The sequence below is a fragment of the Heloderma suspectum genome, chromosome 1 (genome assembly GCF_057233095.1).
Source record: "Heloderma suspectum isolate Gila_16-S chromosome 1, 16-S_ref, whole genome shotgun sequence".
Classification (NCBI taxonomy): Eukaryota; Metazoa; Chordata; class Lepidosauria; order Squamata; family Helodermatidae; genus Heloderma; species Heloderma suspectum.
The window spans coordinates 122867562-122888175 of NC_139458.1; the positions used below are offsets into that span (position 1 = coordinate 122867562).

The 20614-nt window shown below is 47.1% G+C and overlaps 1 protein-coding gene across 1 annotated transcript; it reads left to right on the forward strand.

Annotated features, from left to right (window-relative positions):
• The first annotated feature begins 2103 nt into the window (after nt 1-2103).
• On the forward strand, nt 2104-5182 carry CDKN1C (cyclin dependent kinase inhibitor 1C). The gene is made up of 3 exons (XM_084855690.1): nt 2104-2909; nt 3482-3608; nt 4423-5182. The coding sequence occupies exons 1-2, from the start codon at nt 2306-2308 to the stop codon at nt 3601-3603; spliced, it is 726 nt and encodes a 241-aa protein (XP_084711816.1). The 5' UTR covers nt 2104-2305; the 3' UTR covers nt 3604-3608; nt 4423-5182.
• The last annotated feature ends 15432 nt before the right edge of the window (nt 5183-20614 follow it).

Below are 20614 nucleotides of genomic sequence, written 5' to 3' on the forward strand. Positions count from 1 at the left end.
TTTCTGGCCTGCAGGCCTTCTTGCAAATGGCCATACGGTCCTCCTGGAGGTTTAATTTCAATAAGAAAAATGCACAAACCAAGGCTATCATGACATTTGCCCCAATGGCTACTTTAATGCCAGAATCCAAATGACTCCACTGGATTGCAACACCTTCAGTCATCTCAAATCATGTTGGTCTTGCTCGTACCATGTCAAATCTATTCTATTCCTCCTTGAGAGAGCTTTGAACTGATGACAGGCTGATAGGTTTACCATGAATAGATGGAGCTCTCGTTGCTCCTTCCTGGGCACAGCACATTTTCTCTGCTCACAACTCAAGGGAAGCTATTAAAATGGGGATCCTTCCATCAGAATAATTTAGAAACCCTCTCTAAGCAGAGTCCTGCAGAACCTTTAAATACTGACAAATGTATCGTGGGACAAGCACACAGAGGTAAGTTGCTACTTCAACAGATATATCTGATGGGGGAGACCCCTCTCTGAAAAAAGCAGGCCTTGGTTAAGAGTTTTCCTGGGTAGGGCACCGGCTTTACATGCAGAAAGTCCCAAATTCAATCTCTTGACATCTCCAAGTACAGCTGTAAAAACTCCTGCCTGAAACCCTGGAAAGCCGCTGTTAATCAGCGTCGACAATACTGGGCTAGATTGTTGACTAAGTATAAGGCAGCTTCCTGTATTCCTAGTGAATGATAAGTGGATCCTTGGCGGCAATGTCCCACTTGCCACAGGTTGCCACCTTTGCTGCTGCAGTTGAAGCCCCTATTTGTAGACAGATGCAATCCGAGCTGCTCTGGAAGTAGAACCATTGTCTGAAACCACAGAAGACAATGAGCCAAATAACTGACACTGGAGAGATTTGCATGAACCACAGTTTCCCATTTTTTGTGCAACCCGAGGGCTTCAGTCCCAATGATGAATAACTTCACAAACGCCAACTTGACTAATATTGCACACTAGATTGGGGCGGGGGGAGAGAACTGTTCAAAAGTATCTGATTCAGGGGGAAAGTAGAATCACAGGCACATTTGGAGCTTGGATACTCTCTAACTGAAAAACCAACAAATGCTGGGACTTCTGTCTTTTGCTGGGATGGCCTATAAAAAACAACAGCCTCATGACCGTGGTGGTATAGCTCAAAGCCCTGCATTAAACTCCACCAGGAGCCTCAGCCTTCACCGCAGAGCCAGAAGATTCCACTCCCACCCCATTAACCACAGACGGCGACGTTTGCAACGACCTGCAAGAATGTAATGCACAAATAGGTTAATCTTCGACAACTCAACCTACTGAGATTAGAAACTATCTTGAATTCGGTGGACTTATTTGAATGAAAGGGGACAAAATGTTGCGTGGTTTCCCTAATCCAGTTCGAAATCTAGCCAGTAACTTCTCCTCATCTTGCTTCCAAGATGCTGAACACACGCGGATAAACCCGGCCCATCTCCCGACTTTCGAAATCCGTCTTTTCTCTCTTCCTAGCGTCCCCCTGCGTTGAACGCCCCGCTGCAAATAAGCTTTGTTTTCTTCACAAAGCCGCTTGCTATTTTACTTTGTTCGACTGTTCAAATGCTGGGTGGAAAAGCTGTTTACTGTTGCAAAAAGAGAAGAAAGAAGAAAAGCCCAACCGCAAGAACACACCCTCCACTTCTACGCTTACACTAGTGCCCATAAGTGTTGTTTAAAAAAAGAAGCCGCAACGATAACAAAAAACGCGATCGCAAAGAAGCGGCCGTCGCCGACTGCAAACAAAGGGAGCAGAGAGCTCTACGTGGGCCGGTGTCGTGTTACTCAGCCATCTCTTTAAATAGCTAGGCGCCGCCTTCCCTTTCTCTCGCTCTTCTCCCCCCGCCCGCTCCAAAGTCAGCCGTGACGGACAAGCCCCGCTCTCCAATGGCCATGACAGGGGCGCTTTTGGCGCCTTGCCACACTTCGCTCTCCATCCAATAAGGGGCGGGGAAAGGCGGAACGGCGCCCTGGGTAGAATGGAGCGTCCACCAATAGCAGGAGTGTTATTGCAGAGAAATAGTATTATGCTAATCGATGTTTTGCTCGAACTCACTCGGTGAGAGCTTTAAAAAGCGAGGCGACCGCAGGCAGGCTGCGAGAAGCGGAGCCAGGCTCGGAGGGCGGGTAGGTTGCGCGAGAGCGAGCTCGGGCGGGCGGTTCTGCCCCGAAGGGCGGCGGGAGCGCGGCTCGGCTGCCCAGCGCTGTGATTGGGATCGGCGAGGGCGCCCGGACCCGCTCCCCTTCCCCGCCTCCCCGGGCGAAAGCAGGAACCTGCCCGCTCCCTGCCGCCGCCACCATGTCCAATGTACACCTCTCGAGCGCCTCGGCTCTGGAGCGCCTGGCGGCTCGCCGGACTTTCCCCCTGCACGCCCGCACCGGCGTGTGCAGGAACCTCTTCGGCCCCGTGGATCACGACGAGCTCAACCGGGAGCTGAAGGGCAAGCTGCGGGAGATCTGCGAGGACGGCCAGAGGCGCTGGGACTACAACTTCCAGACCGAGACGCCGCTGGCCGGCTCGGGCAGGCTGCAGTGGGAAGAGGTGGAGGGCGACGCCGTGCCTGCGTTCTACCGGGAGACGTTGCAGGTTGGGAGGTGCCGCTTCCCGGTCCTGGTGGTCCGGTCGAAGCCGCCGCCGCCGGGCAGCGCGGAGGCGCCTCTGCAGACGGAGCCCAGGGACTCTCCCCAGGAGACGGGGCTTTCGTCTTCGAGCCCCTCCCCGCTGAGCCCTCAGGGCAAGACCTTGGAAAGCACTATAGCGGCGGCGGGCGAGGAGCGCCTCAACCGGGAGAACCGGGCCGATCCGCTCAGCAACTACTCAGGGATTACAATCAAGCCCGTCCCGTGCGCCGCCGCCGCGGCTCTGAAGAGGGCATCGTCCGCCGGCGTAGCTCACATCACAGGTAAGCACGTCCGCCATCGGCTCGCGTTGCACTTGTGCCTATGGGCGGCGGCGGCGGGAGCTTCGTCAGGCTGGCCCCTCCCGCACTGAAGCGCCTGCGGGCGGCCAGTGCCGCTCTCCCCCCTCCCCAGTTTCGTGCGTGCCCTGGCGGGTGTCTGGAAACGTCGCCCGGAGGCGCTGGCTCCGTTTAGGGCTCCGCGCAGGTCCCCGGGGCTGGGCTGGGCTGGGCTGGAAAGTGCTTACGCAGCACCTCGCGCTCTGCAGGCGAGCCCGCCGCCGCCGGCTCCTTCGGCGACGTAAACAAACCCGGCCAGCTGCACTCCTGCTCGCTGGCGGACGGGGGAGCCAAGCGCGCGGCGGCTGTGCGCGTCGTAGTCGCCCAGCAGGGCGGGTCCCTTGTGCGCAAAGCGATTGTTTTTCTGCCGTCCCGACTTGGATGGGTGTGTCTCCCTTTCGGACTGAAGGCTTCTTGGCCCAAGTGACCTTCTTAAAACAACACGCACGAACACTCCGCTCATTTCTCTCTCTCTCTCTCCCCCCCCCCCCCGCTTTTTCCTTGGCTCCGGTCCCCAGATTTCTTCGCCAAGCGGAAAAGAATCGTAGACTCGAGAGCGGCCGGGGATCACGCCGGCGCGTTGCCAGGTTCTGTCACCGCTGCCCCCTCCGAGCAGACCCCCCGGAAAAGACTCCGATGAACGAGGTGAGCGAGCGCTCGTTGACCCTTCCCCGGATCGACGTTCCGGCTCTAATTCGATTCCGTTAAGGGTGGGATAGAAGATGGGGCTGGGGTGATGACTGCTGCTCTGCGCTAGGACAGAACTCGGGGGCGGAGAGCGGGCGCGGGGCAGCCACTCCAACCGGGTCGGCATCTAGAGTTTCGGGGGTGTGGTCTCGCGTGCGGCGGAGCCACGGGGTGGGGCCGCTTGCGAAACTGGCCGGGATTGGCTGGGAATGGCGCCTTTCGTCTAAAAATAAAAGCGGCGAACTGACACTCGCAGAAGTACCAGGGCTGGCCAGTTAGGCGCGCGCGCGCGGCCCGCCACTTTCCTGCCCGCCCGCCCGCCCGCCCGCCCGTCCGTCCGTCCGTGTGGATCTGGAGTAACTTCCTGATGGTCTGGTATTGCGTGGTGTAAAAGCAAGACCCCCCCCCCCCGCGCAGCTTTTGCTGACTCATCCGCTAGTGTTGGTGGGAGGGGAGCCGGGGGGAGGTTGGCCGGTGGCTTGCGGCGCCCCTTTGTATCGAGCAAATGCCCAAGGGACGGACGGTTCTCAGAAGTGCCTGAATTGCGGAATGAGCGAGCTGAGGAGTTTGACTTCGTGGGTTGCTCAATGCCCCGAGGAAGGGAACTTGTGCCCAGAAACGGGCCTTCATCGGGTCCGGCGCTTCCGAGAACTGTTTCTCCCCCGGCCACTTACTGCATTCAGCACCTTTGTGGTTTTTGTATTCCTTTGTATCTGTCGGCCAGTAACTCAGTTTTCTGTGCAAGTTTACTAGTGGTGACCTTCTCTTGCAGATTTTGCACTATAGAACACCGAAGTGATTGTTTCCTTGGAAACACCAGAGCTTGAGAGAGGCCCTTCCTCTCCACATGTCAAAGGGACTGGCAAGAGAGACCAGAGTATGGAAGAAGAGTCGCCTGTTGTTGTTTTTTTACTTTTATTTTTTTGCTTTTGTTCCTCTTCTTCCACTCATGCCACAGAAGGAACGGCTTGTACCTCCATGTAGCAAAAAGTGGCTGACGACAAGCCACCTGACGGAGCAGTGTTAATTTACAACTGTGCAATGTATTATGTGTTATATAAAAAAATGTATTATGCCTAATGTGAGTACACTGGCCAGAAGTGTAAAAGCTTTAAAGTCACGTATATAAATGTTTAATCTCTGCTGATTTCTCAGTGCAAAAAAATGTATATTTGTAAAAAATAAAAATAAAAATACAAACAACTTAAGAGTTATACTAACTTATATTTTCTATTTATGTCAAAAGGCGGATAATTTCGGTTGATACCCAGTAGTCTGTTCTGTGTTTTTGGTTTTGTTTCTTATTTGGTTAAGCCAAAGGGCACTATATATTTGCTTTTTTGTTATTTACAAAAATGTAAAATTATTTTTATAGTGGATTTTTTTTGCATTCACAAAATGTAGCTATGAATCAAAATTACTTTAGTTATTACTTGAAAGAAATCTGATAACAATGGTTCCTGAGCCGGTCTGTACCACTGCCATTGCAAATTTATGCCACAATGTTAAAATAAAAAGGAATCCAATGTCAATTAGCCTTGGTGTCTGTAGCTTTTCTCCTTCTTCCACGGTTTTAATCAAAACACACACACGCTTTTCATTTTCTTTGGCTAATATTACACAACAACCATTTGTTCCTTATGTAACAGGACCATCAGTCTCTGCATGCTTGGGGTGAAATCCAGCTGCAGACAGAATGGCATCCACCAGTGAGTTGAATCCCCTTCCCCCCCCCTTTCCTAAATCTGCTCTGGAGGCTTTAGAACATATTTTGTGTGTGTGTGGAGGACTGAATTGGGGAGGAGAGGACAGGACAAGACACAATGGTGGATAGGAAACTTGATAAGCTGAGAGTCAGATGAAAGTAAATACAGGTTGCAATCCTATGCACACTTGGGAGTGAGCTCCATTGAACTGAATGGGGCTTGCTTCTGAGTAGACTTCTGTAGGATTGTACTCTAAATGTGGCCAGTTAAACACTTGCAAAGAGGTTGGATCTAGACAGTTGCGCCACCTAGCATTTGAGACAATTTTCTTTGCGGCGGGGAGTGTTGCTATAATGGGGATGAGCCAAAAGAAGTGAAGCCCCTGCCCCAAATCCCATTGAAATCAATGGCACAAGTACTCCATATAGTGGATAGCTCCCACTGACATAGGCCTGTTAGGTATGGCTCATGCTTTCTAGTGTGTATTTCCTGCTATCTGGTTATTAAACACACCATTGCTTGAACTATGTCACACAGTTCCCATTTGGAGACGGTAATGAGGGCTGCTGTACCTTCTGTTCATACAAGAGACGATGAGTTTACACCATCCGATTACAAAACCACTGTAGTTTAACATCCACAGTTGCCAACTGCTAGCTGTGGCTTTCTAATAACGAGCTTGATTTGCAGAAATTAGCAAGTGAGGCTTTTCCTGGCATGCAGATCAGTACTTTTCAGCTGCTACTTACTGCAGACTGAGTGGTTGCAGAGACTGGTTGAAAAGTTGGCAACCTTGTTAGCTCCTTGAGCCCCACATGCCCTTTGGTAGGAAGGGTAATTGATTTCAGTAGCAGAGATCTCTAGAGTATTTACAATTTCAGGTGGAAAGTTTCAGGAGGTTAACTTGTGTTCAGCTGCCAAAGGCACAGCATGGCTGCTATTAACCCATCCCTTGGATGTGGCTTGAACAAGGGAAAGGGTATGCCAAGTTGGAAGATATCATTAAAGCCACGATACTGAGCTGAGGGCATTGCATTCGCCATTATTTCTCCCCACCTCAAAAGCGTGAAATCTAGGTGTTATGTATGTTTAGTTTGTCTCCTTTGTTGACAGAACAGCCACCTTAAATGGGGGGAAGGTTTATCTCACCCACCTTGTAAGAAAGCTGTTGGTGTTTCGTGTCTTTCAGTTGTATCCAGTGGTAACCACCTGCCACTGCAATGATCACCACTGGCGGAACAAATTCCCTTTGTAGCTCCCAAGTCTGCTCCAGACCAAGTTGATATTGACAGGTCTGCTCTTAAATAAGACTAAATCTAGATCCAATCGAGTATGTTTGCGTAACAACCATCTGCTTTCATAGAAGTTCAGCGGCTGGTGAGCTTCGACTGGCTGCATCTCCCCCCTACACTATAATGGCAAACATGCACTTGGGTGCTCTGTAATTAAGTAGTAATCATACTACTGTGTGATTTAATTGTAAATTTAGGACTGTTTTAGGACTGTACTGTTGAGAGAAGAAAAACGAGAGTGCTTTGACAATGAACTCAGGGAAGATTTTGCCAAGGATTTCAGAGAAATGTGGATTGCACTTTTATCAAGAGTGCAAGCCACATTTATCCATGAAAAGTGTTCAGAGGAGGAGCCATGTTAGTCTGTTGCAGCAAAAACAAGAAATACCTTGTGGCACCTTAAAGACAAACAATTTTTATTATGGCATAAGATTTTGTGGACTAGAGCCTGCTTCATCATCAGATGAAAAGGTGTAACAGGAGATTTAAAGAGCCACTTTGCTGCTCCACCACATAGATACCCTCTTCTTGCAGAGGAGGCCTTGGCTGACGGTACGTTCTTAGGTGCCTCCATTTCCATTGACATGTGCCATGCTCTGGCACACCCCTCACACACCACTGCAAGGATTTGAACTGGCCGATTAAATCTAGTGACCCATTATTTAAGGATCATTGGCACGAGAAACTACAGTGGTTCTTCTGCTATGTCAATGCACTCAGGGAGCTCTTAACACAATAGGAGAGCCAGTCTGGTCTTGTCCACACAGTAGTTTATATTTTTACAAAATATTGCATCAGTTGTGCATGCTTCAAGGCCTCCAAATAATTACCTTTCTTAAATCTTCCTGAATGTCAACATCCTGGCCTTCAATAAAAATTTATCTTATTCTCCCCCACCCCCATCTAGATAGATAACTCTAAAGTTATGATCCTAAGGAACTTGGCAACAGGTACCAATGAAACTAGTGTGACTGACTTTGAGCTAAGACTCCCAAGTAAAGATTTGTAGGATATTCAAATATAAGACCCATTAATTTCAATTGAACTTTTCATATAAATGTGCTATAAAAAAGCTGTCCCTAAACCCATTGAAATAAATGGAACTCACAGCCCCACCTTAGGTGTAAAAATATTTACCCTCTTAAGAATTCAGTCTAGTTAAAGTTGAGCCCTTTTAACCTTCACTGATTTCAAGTAAAGAAATTGAAGCATGTGCTTTAAGTCTTCCATTGAAATTAATGAGAGTTAAAAGTGTGCCCATAGATTTTAATGGACACTTCCAAGGACTTGTGTTTAGGACTGCAGGCCTCAAAGCTCTTAACTGTGTGCTTTGTTAGGCACACCTACTTTTCTCAAAGTTGCTCCAAAGGTTTTTAGGATCAGGATATAAAATTTCTTATAAGGTCCCTAAACTCACTTACACGCAAGTAGAAGAGGCTGAAACCAATGAGACTTGCTCAGGAGTAGGTCTGCGTTTGGAATCTTGCAGCCTTAGCATATTCTCTCTGCACCCCACTTTCAATTAATACCTTCACCAGGTCTCTGATGGAGTTGCAACTAATGAAGTACTTATTAAATAGCTTCCCTGTCAGTCTGTGGCAGTAAAAATAACAAAGGTAGCATTTTAAAGACGAACAGCTGTGTGGCGTGAGCTTTTGTGGCCTAGAGACCACTTCTGATGGGGGAAACATTTGCAATTATGTTTCAAATTATTCAAATGAAATGGTAAACAATCACCTGACGTCGTGTTCACTGCACAGATTCTACAAACCTGTTAAGATGGTAATTACTAAGCTCTTTGCTTACTACCAGTAAGTGAAGAACCGCAGTACGTGTAAGGTTAAGACTGTAGTCCATACTTGTTCCTAAACAGCTATTTCTCATCAGGAGGCTCCATCGTGTTCAATAGGCTTTACTTCCTGCTAAGTGCGTATAACGCTGCAGTCCTGTGCACGTTTTCCTGGGAGTAAGCAAGTAAACAGGCAAGTAAACATGCCTAGGATAAGGCTGGATGCGTGCACCCTGAACCCTGAATATCAAGAAAATTCATCATCAGTGGGACTTCCGAGTAAACAGATTTAGGATCAGGCTGTGAAAGGGGAAATCAGAGTTCTGGTAGCTTCCGGAAAGAAGGTAAAACTTTAACGTCTGCTCGTCTGTCTCCCCAGCGTACCCGCGGAACAATAAAGAAGAGCTAGTAAAGTAAAACTGACACGGCCTTCCGTGTGGGTGGACGAATCTCTTCTGGTTTTTACGGTAACTTCCGCGGCTCGGTTATTTGCTGCTCTGACGTTGTGCTAAAATATTCATAAGCGGCGCAGAGTGACCCTTTTGACGCCGCCCCCTCCCAAACCCTGCCGCGGGTGGAGCCCGGCGCGCTCGCCGAAATCTTTGTCCCCGGCGCTAGCGCCGCAGCCGCTCGGAGCGGAGACGCGTCTGCCGAACTCCTGGGCCGCTGGCTGGCGGCGGATCCCTCGCTCCAGGGGGCCTTACGAGGAAGCCAGCGCCCCCGCCCCGAGCCACTAGAACCTGCTTCCGCGCAAAGGCGCGTAGAGCCGTTCGACTCGGGGGCTCCACCCCGAGCCTGATTAAAGTCTGTGGCGGACGGCAGCTTTGCAACGGGCGTCGCCTCCGCGGGGCCTGCGGATGCTGAAAGGGGCGCAGCGAATCGGCCTTAGGCGGCTGAAGGGCGAACCGGGGCGCTTTTCGTGTGCAGGGCCGGACCCGGCCCCCGCCCCTTACCACGTCCGTGGAAGGGAGCGCGGTCGTTTCAGGGACGCCCGCTTTTAGCGTCCAAGGAGTTGCGGCGTTTCAGGGAGAGAAATCGGGAGAGGAGGTGGCGGGGGGAGCGGTCAGGGTCGAGGAGAGGACCCGGTAGCAGGATCCGGGTTTCCCCGGGCGCTGACCGATGCTGAGAAGGAAACGCGCACGACACGCTCGTGGATGCTGACTGCTGAGTTCCCCCCCTCCGTCACGGCCCCTTCCCTTCGGTTCCCAACGCGACCTCTGAAGAGTGCGGATCCCTCGTATCGCTCTCGCTCTCTCGCCGAGGGCCCCCATTTCTGTTACACAAAGAAGTTCCAAAAAGATCCGCTCCAGCAAAATCTTCCCACGACCAGACACGGCCGGGGGGGGGGGGGGCGTTGTTGTTGTTCTGATGTCAACCCCTTCAAGGGAAGGTGGCTTGAAAATATTTTAGGGCGCCATCCTAAGCGTGTTTAGCCAGAAAAAGGGCCTACAATTCCCAGCATGCCCCAGCCAGTCATACTGGCTGGGACATGCTGGGAATTGTAGGCCCTTTTTCTGGTTAAACATGAATGGGATGGCGCCCTTACTAGTGGACTGCGAGGCCTTGCTTAGGCTCCGACCCAGCGCCTCTTTTCTGGGGCCCCGGCCTCATCCCGCCTTTCTGTGAGATTGAGACGCCTCAAAGCAGCCCCTCTGGACGAGGGGAGCTTTAAGAACCCAGCACCGGCCCGTGGGATGGATTGAAAACCAGCCCACGCTCTAAGCTCCTTCCATCATCGACTCTCTTCTCGCGGATTACTGTTATGAAACTGCCCTCAAAATAAAAGTGACATTGATTCCGCCCAGCTGTAGGATCACTTAATCAGGGAAGGGGGTGATTTTATCGTCCGCCTCTGTCCACAGCGAGGATTGGAGGCGATTTTCCCTTTTGAAAAGGAAGAGAGGGGGTGGGGGAGAAGGGCTTCTCACCCCCACCCCACCCCTTCCTTATTAAAAGGCAACAATACATGGAGGGAGGCAGCTGGATCTTCCAGGATTTACGGGCTTTTCTCTTGCTTTCATGCAAGCAGGTGTCTTTGGGACTCCCATTGTCTCGGCCCAACCCCCCCTCGACTAATAATAGGAGCTTCTGAAATGAAAGATCCCTGCGCGCAGCCTTCAAATACTTCAGATGGGACGGCCGCTGCTGCAGCAGCCTTCCCGCTCCCCTCCCCCAAGGTGCACGGAGCCATCGGTTATTAGCTGATTTAGGAGTTCAGCCGCTTTCAAAGCATCCTATTTATCTGTACAGAAAGAGCTTGGCAGCTAACCTTGAATCTGGGATGCTCCCGCAAATGTCTTAAGACCCAGAGAGAGTCGAGCTCTTTGTGCTCAAGGGGGGCTCTTCAGCTATCTTAGTATTTGTTGTTTGGGGGGGGGGGGTTGCACTTCTGTTATCTGTGGTGCTTACTCTGCTCATTTAGGCCACAATCCAGAGTTTAAGCGCACCTAACTGTTGGATGGTAGCCTTAGCATAGCTAATGTATCAATTTCCATCTGGCCCACAAAAGGTTATGCCAGACTAAAGGTGTAATCCTATGCATGTTTAGACAGAAAAATGTCCTCCCAACTTGCAGCATTCCCCAGCCAGCATGCTCTATAAATGTGTTAGTCTTTCAGGTGCCACAAGACTCTTCATTGCTTCCGTTGTATGTGTTTCTGCCACCATTTCAGTCCACTTTATCCATCTAGTGAAGTAGGCCTGGGTATGTTGTTGGATTGCAACTCCTGTCAGCCCCAGACAGCACAGTAGGCTGATGCCTATGAAGTCTCAGTTGGGGCCTTTCCAGATAGGGGAGGGGATGTATTCTTAGCACTAGGCCGTAGGTAGCCCCAATTCAGCATCAGCAATATCATACCCTGTTCTTCATGTTATGGGTGGGAAAATGTGAGGGTGGCTGAGATAGGATGCTGCAGGACATACTCATATTTCTGCTTGCTGCTGTTTTAAAGAACAATGTGGGGAGATGTATACTCCATCACTGGAGAGGAGGGGCCTTCATAGAACTTTGAAACATGCAACAGTGCACAATGTCTGAACAAACCCAACAAAATGGTGAAAAGTTCACAAAATGGCATGGAAATGGGAAATTGTGTTGTGTGGAACTCCTTGGTATTATTCAATACGTCAGCCTTCCCCAACCTGGTGTCTTTCTGATGTGTTGGACTACAACTCCCAGCATTCCTCAGCCAGCCCGGTGGGGTCCAACATATCTGGTGAGCACCAGGTTGTGGGTGGAAGCAATATGTGGACTGAAAATCCCGAAAGAGGCTGGGGGGAAGGTGGGATAGTATACACTCAAATAATCTGCTCTAGAATTTATAAAATCATTCATCTGGATTCTGTCTTATACAAGAAATAAGATGACAATATATTAGTGTTCTCATCAGACATACTTAACACAACAGGAATTGCTTTTATAGGAGAGAAGCCAATATAGTGGTTTTATAAGAACATAAGGAGAAATGTGCTGGATCAGACCAAAAGGTTATGCTCCAGGATCCTGTTTCCCACTGTAGCCTAATCAGATATTTTCCAAAAAGCCATAAACAGAGTCTGAAGGCAATATCCCTGTCCATCCAATGCTCCGTAACAGCCGGTATTCAATGGTATTGTGCCTGAGAACCTGGAGATGGTATATTGTCACCAAGGTTAATAGACACTGATTAACCTATCTTTCATGAATGTGTCTAAAGTCTCCCCTTTTAAAGCCATAGTGTGTCCCTCATGTTTTCTGTTAGTGAATTCCATAAACTAATGATGTGTTGTGTGAAGAAATACTTTGTTTTCTCTGTCCTGAATCTACTGTCAATAAATTTCACTAGAGGTCCCTGAATTTTTTAAGAGAGGAAGAAAAGCACCGACCCATTTTCACCACACCACGTATAATTGTGTAAACTTCTATCACGTCCCCTTTAGTGATGTTTTGGTTGCCCCTTTCTGCACCTTTTCTAGTTCTATGCTATCTTTTTCTAGCTGAGGTGACCAGAAGTGTACAGACTATTTCAAATACATCTCCAACATCTATTTGTATACATGTGTTAAGATAAGAGCAGTTTTCATTTCTCTTTTCAAATAATCCCTAGCATGCAATTCCCTTTTTCACAGCTGCTGCACACCGAGTTTAAATTTTCAGACCTATCCACCATGACACCAAGATCTTTTTCTAAGGGATGTACAAAAGTGACTTACCTGTTCGCGGATGTGATTCGCGGTGGGGGGGGGGAGGCGCTCCGTCCCTCCCCCTGGAATCCTCGACGGGGGGGGAGGTGATCCGGTCCTCCCCCCTGGAATCCTGCCTGGCCGGCTCCGCTCCGTGGCGGCTCTGCGGAGCAGCCGGCCAGGGCCGTCCGCAGCCGGAGTTCCGGCCGTGGACGGGCTGCTGCGGACACAAATGGCGGCCGCCATAGCAGCCGCCATTTGCGTCCAGCCAAGCTGCCCTACGCACGGCTACCCCCCTCAAAAACAAACAAAACCAGCATATACAAATGGTGGCAGCTATGGCCGCCGCCATTTGCGTTCCCTATTTTTTGCCGTTCTAGCCTACGTAAATATTTACGTAGGCTATTACGGCGAAAAAAAGGGGAACGCAGATAGCGCCCACTATGCTATTTGCGTTCCCCTTTTTTTCACTGTAATAGCCTATGTAAATATTTACGTAGGCTAGAACGGCGAAAAATAGGGAACGCAAATGGCAGCCGCCGTAGCCGCCACTATTTGCGTACGCTGGTTTTTTGGGGGGGGTTAGCCATGATAGGCTACATAAATACTTGCGTAGCCTATCATAGCTGCAAGGACGCCAATGGCGGCCACAGCAGCCTGGCCGCAGCCGGCCAGGAGACCAGCCGCCAGAGTCGCCGCATCCGCCCCAGGTAAGTTCCGTCCTGGGGGGATTCCGCGGGGGCAGGAGGCCATTCTGCCACGGATTCCGGGGGGCTGGATTCTAAAGGGCTGGATTCTGAATCAGTGGCGGAATTCTCTGCCATCCCTACTTTTTCCTGATTAGTCACTGCCAGCTCAAACCCCATCAGTGCATATGTGAAGTTAGGATTTTCTGCCCTCGGTATACATCACTTTACAGATACCTGTATTGAATTCTGCCATTTTTCCCCATTTGCCCAGTCTGGAGAAATCCTTTTGGAGCTTTTCCCAGTCCACCTGAATTTTCATGACCCTGAATAATTTGATGTTATCTCCAAATTTGGCCACCTCACTACTTGCCCCTAACTCCAGATCATTTATGAAAAGTTAAAGCTAAAAGGACTAGACCCAATACAGATATCTTGGGGGACTGTCTTCTGCAAGACATTTCTCTCTGTTGTGAGAACCATCTGTTTACTCTCACTCTCTGCTGCTTGTTGTTTAAACAGTTAGTAATCTGTAAGTGGACCTGCCCTCTTATCCCACATTTGCTGAATTTATTCATGAGCCTTTGGCTAGGTACTTTGCCAAAAGCTTTCTGGAAGTTCAAATCTTATTCTATATTATTTGATAGTCCATTATATTTGAGTAAATGTGGGGATGAAATATCTAATACATGCCTGTGACACTCATGAATGCACAATCCACACAATATTATTTTAACTGGTATGTCAGCTGGAGAGAAAAATGTATTTTTTTCATAGACAAAGTATTGTGGTTTTGAGTGTTAGACAAATGTGATTTCCCTGCAACAGAAACAACACACAGAGAGGGCAGGTTTCACTAGGCCACAATTAATGAGTCAGAGCTGTGTATTTATTGAACTCAAAATTATCCTTGGGAATAGGAAAGGCCCTTACCTGTCTCTAAAATGGCACAGCATGTTTTCTGCTATGGATGAACATGGTTTGGGATCTACAAGATTCGGAAAGTCATAGATCTTTACTTTGCTTCCTTGTGTGTTTCCTAAATCATAGACTGAGAGCTATTCACTGCTCTATGGCTATCTTTGCATCCAGTTCCACCCTGTTCTGTTTAAATCTTGCAGTCTCAATTGGCATCCCTTTGTAGGCTCTCTTAACAAATGCATGCCCTTTTGGAGATTACCATTTCACAGGAAGGCTGAATATTCACTTGGCAAAGGTGGAAATAGTTTTCCAAGTTACCTTGTTAGCGAAGAGGGGAGAACTAATTTTTCCTCTCTGAGATATCTTTGAAAGGTGTGCTGTTCTGTTTCTCTCCTCGACTTTGACTGGCTACACCCTGCATGGCACTGCCTCCTTCTTATTCCCGTCACAAAGCACACTGCCCCTATTCTTCTGGCCTTTGTAGCCATATGGCAAATCCATGTAGACACAGCCAACATCCATTTATTCAGGCACATAATGTCCCGCAACAGGGAACAATCGGAACTTTGTTGGCTCCTATTATTGATGCGAATGGGCGAGAGGGAGAGAGAGAGGCAGAGCAAAAGAGAAATCATTTAGCTATAAGAGATATCCAGCTAATTATGAGCCATATGTGCCTTTAGCGGCAAAGCAATCCTATGAAGTTCATTTTATACCTAGACTACTTTATTAGGTGCGGAAGACAGATGTCCCCTAACTGTGCATGCATTAGAGGAAGCTCGTGTAGCGGAGATCTTGAAATATTTAACTGGGGCTTCTTCATTTGTCAGGGGACTTTAAAGTGCCATTTGTCACAAGGATCTAGATGTGTGTGTGTTAACACATTTACTAGATTTAGAATCCTTGCATTTGGGAGGTGATTGAATTTAAGGTGTCCTAGAAACAGTACTGCAGCAAGAAATAGGATTTTATAGGATTCATGTGGTAATAAAATAATTGGACTGATTGGAATAATATTAACCTTTGGAGTTAATGAGAACCAGGAATTCTCTTTGTCTTTGCTCACTCTTCCAAGCATAGAGGTTGCAATGTTCCTTTTAACATATTTCCCCCATGTCCAGCAGCCAGAAAGTGAATATAGAATGTTAAAATCCCTTCTTCGTTGGAATGGAAGGAGTGTCCTCAAGTGATAATCCTACAACATTTTCCCAAAGGGTGAGGCTTACTGCAGGGAAATTAAGGGAAAGCTTGTTAGAGGGAAATCTTCATTCATTTTTATACTGATGTGGCTGTCAGACAGTTCCCTCAATAACTGCTAAAATGCAAACAGCTCTTAGCCTACACAGATCCAGATAGAGAATTGTATTTATCGGCCATTGCAACTCTTATATGTAAATCAAACTATTTCATCTCTTCAGTTGTGTGTTCTTAAAGTTTATCCAGTGTCTTTTTTATCACTTCTTTCATGAATGAAACAAAGCCTCATCTATCCCATTATAGGTAAATTTTAAGGCATCGTTCATGAAAATAACAGTTTCTTGTTGTTATTACAGTCCTTCCTCAAGTGTATAATTTCTGATTTTAAAATGTCAGTATCAATGACTTAATTAAGATATGTACATGGATGATTTTTAAAATATTGTTCCCCACTTTACAGGGGACAGTTCCTATTCATTTCCAGCTAAAAATTCACATTTTTTTTTAATTTGTGCAGCAGGAATGAACAGGTTAATAATACCAATTCACCAGTTATGCAATCCTTGCTTTCAGCTACTTTCATTAATTTCTTAATGAAAGATTTCATGGGAATCTTTCTTCAACATCAAAATTTAGCAAATATATTTGGGGTGAGAACAAAGGGCAAATGTTGTGCAATATTTTCTTTTTTAAAATCCATTTTGATGTGAAGATGAAAAATGTGGTCACAATATATTCAGTGTAAATAATAATAATAGTATAGTAAATAATAATATAATAATAAAAATAACAACAAATTGATATTTTGCTCATCTAATATAAGTACCCAGAATGGGTACTCCCCAAAATATACCTTCCTGGATCTTTGTTAAGAGAGCGAGTTCATAGCAAGTGTATTGTGTCTTCTTTTTGGTGGCCGGGAGGGGGGTGGGGAGGGAGGAGACAGACTGCTGCGTATGTATGCCACTTAATCAAAAGCCTAGCAAAAAGCCCATCTGGGGCCTCTTTGGAAGCTGAATTGATTATGGGCAGAAAAGTAGATATGGTAGAGCACTCCTGCCTATATATATACAATCAGGTTACTGCAGCTGGGGTGGCCAGTCTCTAATAGAACCACCACCATTTTGCTTCCGTCTCCCCTTGCAATGCAGAATTCACTATAAAGCTGTCTCCCGTAAGGTCTGATTCACCAAAGCTATCTCATAAAAATCTATCCTTCCTTCCTTCCTTCCTTCCTTCTTTCCTTCCTCAGAATTTAAATAAAAACACAAAAAGATGACAACAGCAACAACAACAACAACAACGTTTTTGGTCTTTCCTGCTCCTCTAATGGGCAAATATATTATGAGGCAGGCCCTCTTCCCTCAGACAAATATGATTCTAGTGTTAGTCAGTAACATGATCTGGTTGGTGCTTGTAAAATGCAGCCAGGAACTGGCATGGGAGGGACTCAGTTCTACTGCTGAAGTTCTGTAAACCTGGCCCTGAGCATTGCTTGGATGAGCAACCTTGTTCAAGTAATGCAGTTAGGTAATTTTAAACTCCGGTCATCCAGGGCTGGGGAGTGGCTGATAATGTGTCTTACCTGAAAATGTGGTCAATTGGCCCTGCTGTGTTTGGGGGCCGTCCTGCTCATTCTGCTGAGTAGGACCTGGATGTTTGCCCCAAAGTCCTGTCCTAATGGTACCACTCCCTCCTTCCTTGGAATTATATGCTTCCAAAATCTCATGTACTTCCACATTTAATTACTGTAATACTCTCTATGTGTAGCTGTCTGGAAACTTCAATTTGTTGAGCATGTGGTGGCCAGATTACTATCTGGAGCTCAGAGATGGGGGTACGCTACTCTGGTCTTACTTAATGTACACTGGCCACTTATTTGTTTCTGTATGCTCTAGCATATACAAATATACGTGTGTGTGTGTGTGTGTGTGTGTGTTAGCACTAAGCTTTCAGCATAAGGATTCACCTGGTGCCCTCCAAATGTTGGACCACAGTCCTCATCATTGGTCATGCTGGCTGGGGATGATGGGGTGTTGTAGGCCAACACATCTGGAGGGCAGCAGGTTGGGGAAGGCTGGACTAGACCACTGTTCCAGTTGAGCTGGATTTGTCTTATGCTCTAATTTTAAAAATGAATTTTAGAAATGTATTCTGGCTGGGAATGATGGGGTTTGTAGTCCAACACATCTGGAGAACACCCCATTGAACACTGTTGTAGTGTACAGAATGTTGTAGAGTACAGAAATTAGATGTTTACTAGGCTACATGGCAAGCCTATTCTAAACTCTATGCCTAGCTGTAAGTAAATTACTTTGTTGATGATGCCCCTGTATATCGAAACGTGGGAAATGAGCAAAACCTAGAAATGTTGACCCACAATGCTTCTCCTCCCCCTCCAACAGCCTTTCAGTTCTTCAGTTTGCCTGTTTGTTGTTATAGATGCATTTGTTGCATTGATATACACTAAAAACAAAACTGAATTTCACACTACAGACCTGTAGGATAATGCTTTATGCAGAAATAATAGGAAACCCACTGGAAGTTTAGAGACAACAGAACAAGCTGACAGTCAGCAAGTATGACAATTCCTTGACTTAATTCATGGCATGATGAATGCCACTAATCAGAAACTGGGGTGGGGGGGTGGCTTGCTCTGAACTAATATAGAGAGTTTGATAACTATAATCATAATGGTGGGAATGGAGAGCCTCCCTTTGGGGGGAAGGTCTTTCCTAATTCTTATTTGTAGCTGCTTCCCCAAGTCCCATAGGAGGCAATAGGAAAGTGAACATTACTAAGCCAAGCAGAATTTGGACAAGTCAGTTTCACTGCTAAGTGAATTGTGTGCCCTTCTTTTTCTGTTTAAGAGAGCTACCTGCACCCTTCTATGGGTATGCACCCAACCTTTCAGTAATGGGGGGGGCGGGATTGTAAGCAAATAGTTTTGAAAGTGGGGCGTGAGAAAAGGAGTTCTACTCAGTATAAACCCCATGCACTTGGCATCCATGACAGATGTGCCAAACTGTATACAGATCTGTTGCAGAAGTAGTGATGATACTTCTGAAGGCTTGTTTTACTTCTCTAGTCACTGCATGAAATGCTATAGAAACCTGCACAACACCTTTGACCAGAAACCACAGATGGCCACCAAAACAGAATCTTCACACTGCAGGCAATGACAGTTCTACAATACCATCTCCAAGCCTCTGCAGTGCTATTATCCACACACAACAACATTGTTGAGACAATCCAAAACAGTAGTATCTACTAGATTTGAAAGAGCTATTCTGACATTTGGAAGAATATGAAAGCCACTATCTCAGGAAGGGTTAAGTGACGCAGAAGGTCCCAGATGTGCTTAGAGCAGCCTTCCCCAAGCTGATGTGCTCCAGATGTGTTGGCTTACAACTCCCATTTTCCCGAGCCAGCATTGTAGTCCTACACATCTGAGTATACCAGCTTGAGGTGGGCTGGCTTAAAGAATTAGAATCCAGGTATCAACTTCTTCCTTTGTAGATTTCAGACATACAGAAATGGGGCCCTAGACCAGGGGTGGGCAGACTTCAACTACACAGAAACAGCCTTTACTGTTTTTTTGCGGTGGGGGGGGGGAATTTGTATGAAGATAGCAAACATTGTAGAGGTGCCTTGTGGTAAGTAACAGATATAAGAGACAATTTAGCTTAGATAAGACTTTCATCTTTACTGTGGCTACCCAGCCCAGCCAGAATAAGTCATTCCAATTATCTCAGTCATTTTGTATTGATTTGAGCAGAGTCTCGTAATTAGCATTAAACAGAGATGCTTAGGTGTTTTGACTCTCAAATATTTAAAACTAGGCAGAGCTATCAAGAAATCACTGGTTTCTGAAATGGCAATCGGATGGCAGAATCCAACAGGGAGCTTACACCCCTGCCAGGTCCCTTCTGCCACATCAATTCCTTTCTGTAAGCGGTGGGTCCCATTATTTCCGTTGCACAAGCTGACCCACCGCTTACACAAGGGAGATTTAGCGCTTCCTAGAGGGAGTTCCAAAATGAGTGAAAACACTCATTTCTGGAAGGGTGCAGGAGAGCAGAGCTTATGTGAGCTCCACCGACCTGCCTCCTTCCAGAAATGAGTTTTTCCACTTGTTTTGGGTTGCCCTGAAAGCACTAAATTGAGTTGCAGAAGCAATGGGGGCTGGTTGTGCAATGCAATTGGTGGGGCATGAGAGAATTGGCAGGGGCATAAGTGCTCCGTTGGATTCTGCCCCCAGTGACTTTGGGGGTATTTAAGCTAAATAATTCAGATTTCTCTCTGTTTATGCAGAACCCAGCTAGCCTCCCTTTCAACACCTCTGGGAGTGTCTCAATCCATGAGGAACCCTGTGAGATTATTAAACATCATGGTTCTAACACAGAGAAGCAGCAGGAGTATCTATACTACAGGGGAAGAAACTAAACATCCCTCCCCTCATAGAAATTTAGCTATGGCAGTTTAAAAAAAAGCAAAACAAAAATACACACTCAGTTTTGTGAGTTATTGTTAAACTATTGAGAGCCAGAAATCCTAGCCAATCTATTACATTACACCCAGACATCCTTCTGTCTATCACTGCTATTAAGCCATATGCTTTAATCTTGTCCCATTTGATTTACATCAGAAGTAAGATCAGAATTACTTCTTATCTGCTGTGGGGGTGGGGTGGGTGCTAACAGGCAGGATATTATTTTGATAATAAGACAATAAATATTTACGAGTGGTGCCGCCTTTAAAAAATGACGCATTGGTGGCGGAAAACAGATTCTGCATAATTTCCATTTACCAATCATTTCTATGGTGAAACTTAAGCTCCCTTGGGCTGGAATTAGTAAAGTAGAATTAGGGGTAAGAAGTAATTAGATCAGGGATGGGGAACACGTGGCCCTCCAGGGGTCATTGGACTGCAACTTTCATCATCCCGCACCCATTGGCTATGTTGGCTAGGGCTGATGGGAGTTGCAATCCAGCAACATCTGGAGGGTCATACATGCCCCCCCCGAATTAGATCGACATGCCCTCCCTCTTTTATTTGCAGAGCCCTCTCATTCCCCCACCATGTCACCAAGAAGAGCCCTCAGCTACCCAACCCTGGAGCTGGCATAGTTACTTCCCTTCCATCAACCACAATCGGAGGGAGTTTTTACAGTGGAAGCTGGTGGCTCTGACATCAGTGGGGCAGTGAATC